At 36.1% G+C, this 10,440-nt stretch overlaps 2 protein-coding genes across 2 annotated transcripts; both read right to left on the bottom strand.

The window, feature by feature from the left end:
• Positions 1-439: 439 nt before the first annotated feature.
• On the bottom strand, positions 440-2,736 carry LOC133793628 (uncharacterized). Its single transcript, XM_062230936.1, has 2 exons — positions 2,434-2,736; positions 440-1,242 (listed from the first exon to the last, which is right to left on the bottom strand). The coding sequence occupies exons 1-2, from the start codon at positions 2,535-2,537 to the stop codon at positions 543-545; spliced, it is 804 nt and encodes a 267-aa protein (XP_062086920.1). The 5' UTR covers positions 2,538-2,736; the 3' UTR covers positions 440-542.
• Positions 2,737-4,524: 1,788 nt separating this feature from the next.
• Positions 4,525-8,027, bottom strand: LOC133796551 (uncharacterized). The gene is made up of 6 exons (XM_062234118.1): positions 7,876-8,027; positions 6,788-7,275; positions 6,281-6,591; positions 6,127-6,183; positions 5,459-5,937; positions 4,525-5,102 (listed from the first exon to the last, which is right to left on the bottom strand). The coding sequence occupies exons 2-6, from the start codon at positions 7,201-7,203 to the stop codon at positions 4,776-4,778; spliced, it is 1,590 nt and encodes a 529-aa protein (XP_062090102.1). The 5' UTR covers positions 7,204-7,275; positions 7,876-8,027; the 3' UTR covers positions 4,525-4,775.
• Positions 8,028-10,440: the final 2,413 nt, after the last annotated feature.

Raw genomic sequence — 10,440 nt, 5'->3', positions numbered from 1 at the left:
AGGTTAATTAATTAGCCCTAATAAAAAGATTAATTAAATGAAAGTGTACTTATAGAGATATTGGTAGTGTGTGACAGTGTGTGTTTGTGCATGGAGTTGACATTATAAAAATGATAAATAGATGAATTACCTAACTTGACAACTTTGATACAGATTACTCACCCACTATCCTTCTTCTCAAAGTTGTTATTATACTTTTATTATTTGTATTTGAGTGGCTTATAAGCAAAACCAATTATTTTTAATTTACCACTAAGTTAGCTATACATATAAATATATATCATATTTAGCATATATGACATCTCGAGATGCCATTAATATATATATTCATCATCATCACTATGAGTCTCTTCATCATCACAAATAACTAAATTGTACATATTCCTTGAGTAGTAGTAGCCAGTACTAAATATATTGTGTGAAGAATTAAGCTCCAAAATTAATTTGCAGAAATGATATATTATTAATATAATAAAAAGAAACATTAATTAATAATGCTTAAATAATATAAAAGTAAGTAATAAATCAATGAATTAACAAATTTAGTAATGAGTAGTAGTGGTAGTAGTTGTTGTAGCCATGACCATTCTCCTAAGAGGACTAGGGCCAAGCTTCTTCCTTCGCATGAGATTTCCTCTTCTAATGACTTCCATTTGGTTCCTTTTCCTGAGTTGCATCATGGAAGCTTCTTCATCCACCACAAATCTTCTCATCAAAACATCTTCACTTAATGACTTCCCTCTGAATATCACTCTTCTACCTTCCATGCTATGCCTCCCACTTGTAGAAACCCTAGTCTGATGATTATGATCTTGAAGATGGTGATGATGATGAACACCAGATGATGCTGCTGCTGATGAACTCAGCTTATTATTATTATTGTTATTTGATGATGATGATGATGATGATCTGGGATAGCTGTTGCTCCTTCTAGGAGGAATGTTCATCTCAGCTCTGAACACTTCATTGTAGGATGATATGGGTGCACAAAGGCAAACCCTAGTCAATGAAGTTGCCACCTTGAGAGAGCTACACTTCCTTAGCTTATTTTGTCTGTTGTTATTAGAATTTGGTGTCGTTGCACCATTACCATTACTTGACATTTCTGTTGTCGTTCTGGATATTGTTTTCCATATCGTTAATGAGGAGGTAGTGTCGTTTGTAGTAGTAGTAGTGGACTTATTGGAAATTGTTCTCCATAGGCTCCCCACCTCCATTGCTTTCTGATACCAAGGTTTCGTCCTGTGTTTGTTTGTACATTATTTATGTATATTATTTTGCATGCTCAGAATTGTAAAATCAAATTAGTAAAGTACGTACATACCTCAAAAAAAACAAAAAACAGAGAGATTTTTGTGACCAAGTCCAAGGATCAATCTACATATTATGATTCAAATTGACCCAGCAAAAGCTTGGCCTTTTGGCTAATTAATTAACTTGGGGTGTGTTTGAAAGTAGAAATCTATTATTAACAGCTTTGACAAATTCAACTTCACTAGAAACCAAAATAAAAACTATTATCTGATAAAACGCGGAGAAAAGAAAATTCGAAAGGGTGTGGTGTGAGACGACCCCCTTCAATTTGGGTTTAATTCAAAAAGTTATACACGTATATAGTCATTGTTTGTCGTATATGTTACACCATTAGTCCAAGTCAGATTCTAAATGTCTAATATCTAATGGACACAATAGAAAAATTAAAGATTATTCTAAACGTCTATAATTTTGATTTTGGCTCAATTTAGAGTTTAATAATAAGATGTCCCTGTCTCAAATTTTATAGGAAAATGGTGGTTATAGTATGTTTATACCAAATTTAAAAAGTACCCAAATGAGGACATACATTAAACTAATGAAGAAAATCATAATCACTATAATCTGTCTACAAAACTTTCGTCCTAGTCAGTCCTAAATGCAGATGTATTATATTGACAGAGAATATGGGCCTATGCTATAGCTATGCATTGTGTGCACCAATCCAAACTACTACCAGCCCTGTCCCTGTCTGCCTAGTGAAGCCCACGTTAGGCATTAGGCCTGCCAGTTTTGGGCTTCTTGTGTAAGCATAAACATACTCAATGGTCTATATCTATAGATACAGAAAACTGAAAAATTACACGCTGTGACACTAATTTACAGACACAGCACAATATTCCAAACAGAATTTTACAAAAAGAGGAGGAATTAAGCCTTCTCTGCTGAGAATTTTAGCAGAAGAAACTATATATGCATTGTATACATGGACAGCCAAAATATACCTTGTTATTATAGTGGTAATCACATATCATGATCATATATATATTTATGCAAATGATGATGATGATGATGATCAGAACTCAGATGTAGCAAATGAAGATACATATGCTGATAGTGATAAGAGAGAGAGAACATTAAAGAGTAGTACTAGTAGTAGATAGTGATAAGTTGGCATACCTTGTGTTTGAGTTCTTTGATTCTTGCATGAACAAGTTAGGAATAGGAAGACAGATAATGGAAAAAGGTGAAGAAGGAGAGGAAGAGAAACAAACAAGTTTCATTTGAGTTATGAAATATCAGAGAAGAAGAACAAGAAGAAGCCTTTTGGAGTTTGTTCAATTTTGTGATCAATATTTTTCAATATTCAATGCCCAAATGTACCTTTTTTTTTTCTTATTCTTTATTACAAACCCATTCCCATCTCCTCTCTCCCCTTTTGCTTTGGCAGGCGTGATTCCTCTTTCATTTTTCAGTACTGCTACTTCTTCACACTTAAGAGAGAGAGAGAGAGAGAGAGAGAGAGAAAGAAATTCAAAATTCAAAGCCCAACAAAGTAAATTCTATTCTACCTTTAATCATTTCAATTACTAAACTACCCTTAATAACCTTTTCTATTTATTATTATTTTTTATTTTTTTCTTAGGTGCTTAATTATTCATGACTTTTTGGGCATAGAAAGTATTTTAAGACATGGTGCCATCATGTTTGGTTTCCTAAGACTCCATGATTATTAGCATGGAAGATAATTAAGTGGGCAATTAATATATTCTCAAGACATGCCTGGCCTGCCCTTTTGGTACAAATTCAATCATCTTATGACTTCTTTTATTAAATGTATGCATTTTATTAAATGTGTTTCTCCCTCTTAAATACAAGACTTTGAATTACCCAAGTTGATATTAGTATGAACTTTTGTATGTATAGTAAAGTCATAAAAAAGAAAGTCATAAAAAAGGAGACGAAAATGAAAATGGTACAGGACCAGGACCAGGACCAGGAGAGAGGAGATTAGAAGATCCATTCCAGGGTGTTATAAATAATTTGCCAATGGATGGCATCATGATTTCATTTGTGGTTAGTGTTATCTTCAGAACCCCCCAAAAAGCTGCTGCAAAAGAGAAAAAGAAAGACACTATGATTGGAGATGTTTGGATTTGGGATTGCCCCCCATTCATTTATTTACACTTGCTAACCTTTTTATGCCCAATTTATAAGTAATTCACTTACCACTTTAGCCTACTTTAACAATAAGATTTTGGGCATTTTTTTTCATTCTTGAATTTGCATTGCTCATCCAAGTTAAAGATTCTATCTTTCTCAAATATACATAAAGATAAATTGTGATATGACTCTAAGCTCAATACCATGATGTCATTGGCTTCAAGTTTTTCAAGAAACTAAGAATATTATTAAGAGGGTTATTTTCTCAAGAGAAGAAAATAACAAAGGATTTTGACAAATGCTTTTTTGGGTCAAAAGGAGGCTGAGTTTTCTGTCATCTTTTGCTTTTTTTTATTTATTCATAGTAGTAGACCATAGAAATCATGTTGTCCGCTTTGGGTTGGAATGAAGAGCTTCCAATAAAAGGTGGGAAAGGGACAGTGATAGCGATATATAGTCAGTCACACAATTTACTTTATGGGACTATAACTAAAGCCTTCAACCCTAAATTTAAGGTCAATTGTACATGTTAATGCTATGAAAGAGACAATAATGGACAATGGGGGCATTCAACTTTAATTTGCGTTGCACATTGCAATATAAACGCACCACTGATCCAAACTTCGAGTCTAGAGAGACAATGTGTGTAAATGTACAAAGTTTCAATCTTTATGTTGCATCATAGTTCACAATTAACATTTTGATCACTTTGCTAGGCTTTGCTTTGCTGGGATTTTCTTTCGTTCTGTATCTATCTACTATCTGGTAACAGATAGATAGATCACGTGCGAGTCACAATGTCATTCAGATCCGTAGAGATATCAACACGTGCATCTTCAGATACCAATCAGTGTTTGCAAAGCAAAATGGTACCAACCCACGCCACCATTATTATTATTATTAATTATGAAACAAATCCATTTTCATACCAATTAATCACATGTACGTATCAACCATAATTCTTTTCTTTTCACTTGCTTTTCTAATCATCATTGTAACATGTTTTTTTTACAACTTTTTGTTGATGATAATCGCATGGTTTTCAACAAGAATCGGATCCAATGACACAACATATTTATAACACTCAGCTCTTCTTTCCATTCCAAGTTGACACAATCACCAACATCAATAATGAGGAAAAATCAACCTTAGTTGAGTACATATCTAAGGAACAAGGAGTCACTAGAATGCCCATATAGAAATTAACTCCTTACTTTCACAATGTTGATGTTATTTCACCTGAGAACAAATAGTCATTTCTATGAAGTCGAGGAAAAAAGAATGAAAACTATGTCAAAATTCTTAAACCATTAGGGTATATGTACAGATACATTAGATTAGAGGAACCTTTTTCTAGCTCATTGGCTATCGGTGTCGCCTGAGCAACGCTTGTTCCAAACAACCGAGCCAGCTTTCCGCTCGCCTCTCTTTCTTTTACTTCTGGGAAAATGGACATCGGAAGCTAGACATGATTTCAGAGTTGATTGCTCATTAGGAGCATTGCCATTTAACGCAGGGTCAGGTTGTTCTAATGGTGGAATTGAACTAGAAGGATGCATGGCTTCTTGTCCACATATCTCTTGTTCACGTTGACGGTGGTTCTCGTGTGGTTGATTGCTTGGCCTTTGGAAAGTGCTTCTCTCTCCTTCCGCTGCCTCTTCATGTATCAGGACATTATCCACAATCTGCATATTACCACAATGTAAGACACACATGGCTGATGAATGGGGTTGAGAAAGGCATATGAGTTTCGACATTGGCTAGCAAGAAAGAGAAAGTAAACAAGGTTGTTGTATAATCATATAGAGTTGAGTTTCAGCTGCTATGGTTCCATATCAACAAAACTTATTTAGTCTCTTGAAATCTATATGCGACTGCCGAAAGATGCATGAAGAACTCTTATCTAGTTTCTTGGACAAGAGTTTGTTGTATGCTGCTGACACTGTCTAAATTTCTGTTTGTTGTATTGTTTTTCGAGTTAAACAACTTAGACATAAATAAATTAGAGAGCAAAGGATAGGTAGAGATATGGAAAACTTACATCCTCACTTGAATCTCCAAATTGTGGTTGATGAAGTGTGACATCAGCAGAAGACAGCAGTCCCACAGTGCTTTCAATAATATCAGGAACAGAGACAGCTTCTCCAAAACTTGACACAACACTTTCAGGAAGAACGAGATCACCGATATCATAGTCCGTTATATGTTGATTTTCAGTGTACATAGGTCCAGCAGATACAGCATCTGCATTGCCCGTAGAAAATGCAGGACTATGAGCTGAGCTGGTCTGAACATCTAAAGGCGCAAGAAGGCTCAAGTTCTCTGAGGAAGAGAACTTAGCAGCATTTTTGGACATCACTGTGTCTATTTGACCCTTCAACTTCTGAACCCAAGCGTGCACTTTCTCAATATTACAAAGAACTTGCTCCATGGAAGCATCACTATCTCTGAACTCAAACGATGTCCAATCATCACTGGTACCGAGTTTGTCGTTGCAATCAACATTCTGCTCGGTGGTTACTGCTTCATAGAAAGACTAACTTTTTGAGAAAGACTTCAGCAATACTGATTAGTGATTAAGATTGAAAACTAAGAGGAAACTTTGATGTACGATACAATGCACAGACTGGAAAATCTGAATTTTTTTTATAATAAAGGTCTTATATGGATGATAATACTTTCAGAACTTGAGTACAAGAAAAATGTTACCTGCATTACCAAATTCTTCAGCCAAAGAACTGCTATCAGGATCTGACCTTTTATTTTCTGCAACAAGTCACAATCGAGAGTCAGAAATTGGGAGGAAAAGTAACAGAGAGGAATAAAGAAAAGCCAAGTATCAAAACCAATGTACAAGTCTTACCAAGATAGGAGAAAAGGTTATGTTGTGACATGTATGATGTTGCATCAGTAGTGTCTTCAACTTTCTTCCGCTTTCTCCTTTTCATAGCCTTTCTTCTGCCATATTGACGTGAAAATGGCAGTGACTTTGAACAAAACCCGTCTGTAGTAATTTGTTCTAATCTCGAATGCTTTCCCTGATCATATGCTGCAAGATCTCTTGCATACTTTGACACTTGAGAATCAATTTCTTTGATCCTTAATTCTGTCCATTTGCAGCGCCACATCACAGGACGTATGAAGCTCCTCCAATGATTTGTCAATTTCTTTTTCCTGAAAGAGAACCACAGGCAATTGAGATGAGTATATCACACTAAAGGTAGCAGAAGAGACATCAAGAAAGTATGTAAGTACCACCCAAAAAGAGAAGTTCAATACAACCATGTGAGATAAAGAATAGCAACGTTACATTTCACACTCTAACATGGACAACCAATAGCTTTCATTCAATGAGAAAAAAAAGGCGCACCTCATTTGAAATACACTACCAAATGCATCAAATGAAGAACCAAAGCCATTATCTCCGAAAAATTGTGATTCCACTTCGCCTTCACTAAATCCGGAACAATTCTCAGCTTCAGATGCAGTGTCTTGAAATGAGCTTGAATATTCAGTAGCCTCAGGGTCCTCTCTCTCAGCTAATCTCATGTCAGAATTATTTTTCCATTCAGTTATGTCAACCTCTACCTCCCTGGCAGCCTTATTTTGGCTATTGATAAAATCTTCAAATCCCATCATATTGTCCTCACAATTACTACTGCAACTTAAGCCCTTCATAGCTACACTTGCTGCCAAACCCTTATTTTTCTTTTCAGGTGCAACTCGTGCAGTGATATTTGGTTTACGGTTAGCTCCAATGTTCATTAATGGTTGAGCAGGAGACATGCCACGATATTTCCAAGCTCGGCTTGGTCTTATTGTTACAAATACTTCAAAGAATCTCCTTATATATCTAGCCTGAAACCAAAATATGCTATTGAGGAAAATTGGAATATTTTGAACTAAAAGAAGATTTGAAAAATGACAAAATTAATGCAAATTGCAGAAATATTAAGATTTGAATGTCAGTGCAATACGAAACAAACCCAATAAACATGAATGGGTAAATATGCACGAATAAAAGCAGTCACATTAGGTTTTTCTTAAACAACAACTCCTTGGTAATTAAGGACATCCCATGACCAAGGGTGGAACTATGAAGAGTTCAGTGGGGGCATGCTTGTCTAAATTGTTTTAATATACATGTAAACATGTTTACTAATTTCATTAAACAATAAAATGTAATAATTCATAATTTTGGAAGAAAACATGTACTTTTGAACAGCCAAAGAATTGTATTTTAATAACAAATTTGAGAACAACAAATAGATAACCTTATCATTCCTTTGGGAAACAATTCAACCAAAAAAAATACTTCATTTTCAGTAAAAAGAATGGTAACCTGGACTTGATTTTCACTTACAAGAATCTAAGCTTAGTAGTCTGTACTGCATTTCTAAATTTTGTAAGGGAAACATATATAGAAACGAAGAATGAAGAGAGAGTGAGATGAGATACCTGTTAGGCGATGATAGAGGGTAGGGAACCGGAGAGGTGGGTTGGCCGGAGGAGCCAACTGGGGCGGCGGCAGAGAGAAAGTTTAGGGTTTATTGTGTGAATTTGAGAAAGAATAGAAACACTAGCTTTGCCGGAGCAAGCAGTAAGCACTGTCTTTCATGACTAAGTAAATTACGTTTTTGTTATTTATTTAGAATAAAAATGTCATTTTTATCCAAAATTCCTAATTTTCTTTTTCTCTAATAGGGTAATTACTTTATTTAGTTATTATTAGTAATTTTTACCCAAATAAAATTACATTTTTTTGTATTCTTTTTATTAAAAAAAAAACTAAATAAATAAATACTAATGTAACTTTTATCTAAAGCTCCTAATTTTTTTTCTTCTCCAACGGGTAGATTTTGTCTTCTAAAAAAGTTGCTAAATTTTTGCTTATGTACATTCCATTCCATTTCATTTAACATTAAATCACTTTGTGTCACTCCCATTTGGAATGAAAAGTCCATAAAAAAAAAAAAGCTTAAAACTGTTATGGGTTGTCTAAATCTTGTTATCTCCACATTCAAGAAAATTCAATAAACATGTATTTTTTTAGGTCAATCCTTACTTGTTTTACACATTTTCATTTAGTTTTTTAAGTCGGAGTTTATTGTGAACTTTTAATTTTAACTGTTTTTTTTTTTTTTTTTGAAAAAAGAAGGAATTTTATTAGCAACTGTCCTTCAAAATAACATCAAGAATAGCAGGAGGGAAATCACCTCCCCTAAAAGTACAGTCAGCAACATGACAGGAAGCTCTAGCAAGAACATGAGCAACACTGTTCGCAGACCGCTTAACAAATAAAATTTTTATATTCTTTACATCATTCCACAAACCCTTACACTCAGTAATTAGACTCCCAAAATAAGAGTCCATAGAAATTGAACTACGAAGGGCCTGAACAACCGTGAGGCAATCAGTCTCAATAGTCACCTTATCCCAAGCTTTCTTCTTGATCCAGCTTAAGGCCTCACGCATCCCCATAGCTTCTACTAATTCAGGAGACACCACCCCGTTCCGACAACATGATATAGCTTCCAGGGTATGACCCTGATCATTCCTAGCCACACAAGCAAAACTATATGATGATGATTCAGAAAACAGCGCTGCATCAACATTAATCTTGATAGTACCAGCAGCCGGCCTACTCCAAATAGCAGCTCCATCTTCCTCAGTAAAAAATGCTACAGTTGGCACCTCAAATTTATCTTGAGCTTTAGTCCATTGATATAGTGTGTTTTTAGCCAAATTTGTCACAGTTGCCACCCTAGCAACTTTTCCGTTCCACACACAATCATTTCTCACCCTCCAAAGGGCCCAACATGTCATAGCTACAATTTTCCTCTGCTCATCATCCAAGGTGTAGAATAAAGACTCCAACCAAGCAGAGAAAGTCCCTTCCACACTAGTGCACACACCGATGCCTGTACGAGCCCAACTGGCTCGCGCAAAGGGGCATTCCACTAAGCAATGGTTGATAGATTCCCTACTAACCTGGCACACCGGACATGTAGGGTCGATATCCACATGTTTAAGACGAAGATGAACCTTAGTGGGCAGACAATTAGAAGATGCTCTCCACAGCAAATCTTTAACTTTTGGGGGTACCCGAAGCTTCCATAGATTGTTCCAAAAACTCGATCTGTCGATCCGAGACCCATCATCCTTGATCTGCTGCAAATATCGATATGCGCTCTTCACAGTATGTCGACCTGAGGACTCAAAAGCCCAAAACCACGCATCTACCTGACGACTAGAGTGTAAAGGAATGCCTAAAATAAGATTAGCATCCCTTTGATTGAACAAATCACGAACCAAGTCGTCATCCCAGGCAACTCTCCCAGTGATCATCAGAGCTTCTACCTTTTCCTCGGCTAAGGCTGGGTGGGTAGTACTAATTCTCGGATTCACTACGCAAGGTAACCAAGGATCACGAGTAATAATCGTCTGAGACCCATTACCAATTCTTCTCCTTGCCCCGGCACTCACAATCTCCTTAGACTCAAATATACTTCGCCAAATAAAGCTAGGGTTACTTCCTAATTCTGCAGTCAAAAAATTCCCACCCCCAAAATATCTTGCTGTGTAAATCCTGGTAACCAGAGTGTTAGGTTGACATAGTAGACGCCATCCTTGTTTACTGAGCAGGGCCAGGTTGAAATCGTGTAAATTTCGAAAGCCCATCCCGCCTTTAGACTTATGAATTGACAACTTCTCCCAACTCTTCCAATGTATACCTTTGTTGTTTCTTGAGGAAGACTTCCACCAGTAGCTGCACATAAGTTGTTCCATTTCCTGACACATCCCCAATGGTAACAAGAAAACATTCATAGCGTAACTCGGTAGGGATTGAGCCACTGTCTTGATTAATATTTCCTTACCCGCTTTCGAGAGGAACTTCCCCTCCCAGCTTTGGATCTTTTTCCTCATCTTCTCCTTCAAAAAACCAAGAATGGAGTTCTTATTTCTGCCCAAAATATTCGGAAGTCCCAAGTATGTACAAGACTCCCCTGCTTCACTCACCTT

Source organism: Humulus lupulus, chromosome 8 (genome assembly GCF_963169125.1).
Source record: "Humulus lupulus chromosome 8, drHumLupu1.1, whole genome shotgun sequence".
Taxonomy (NCBI): domain Eukaryota; kingdom Viridiplantae; phylum Streptophyta; class Magnoliopsida; order Rosales; family Cannabaceae; genus Humulus; species Humulus lupulus.
The sequence above is the reverse complement of the archived record's forward strand: the minus strand, read 5'-3'. Positions and strand labels throughout refer to the sequence as shown.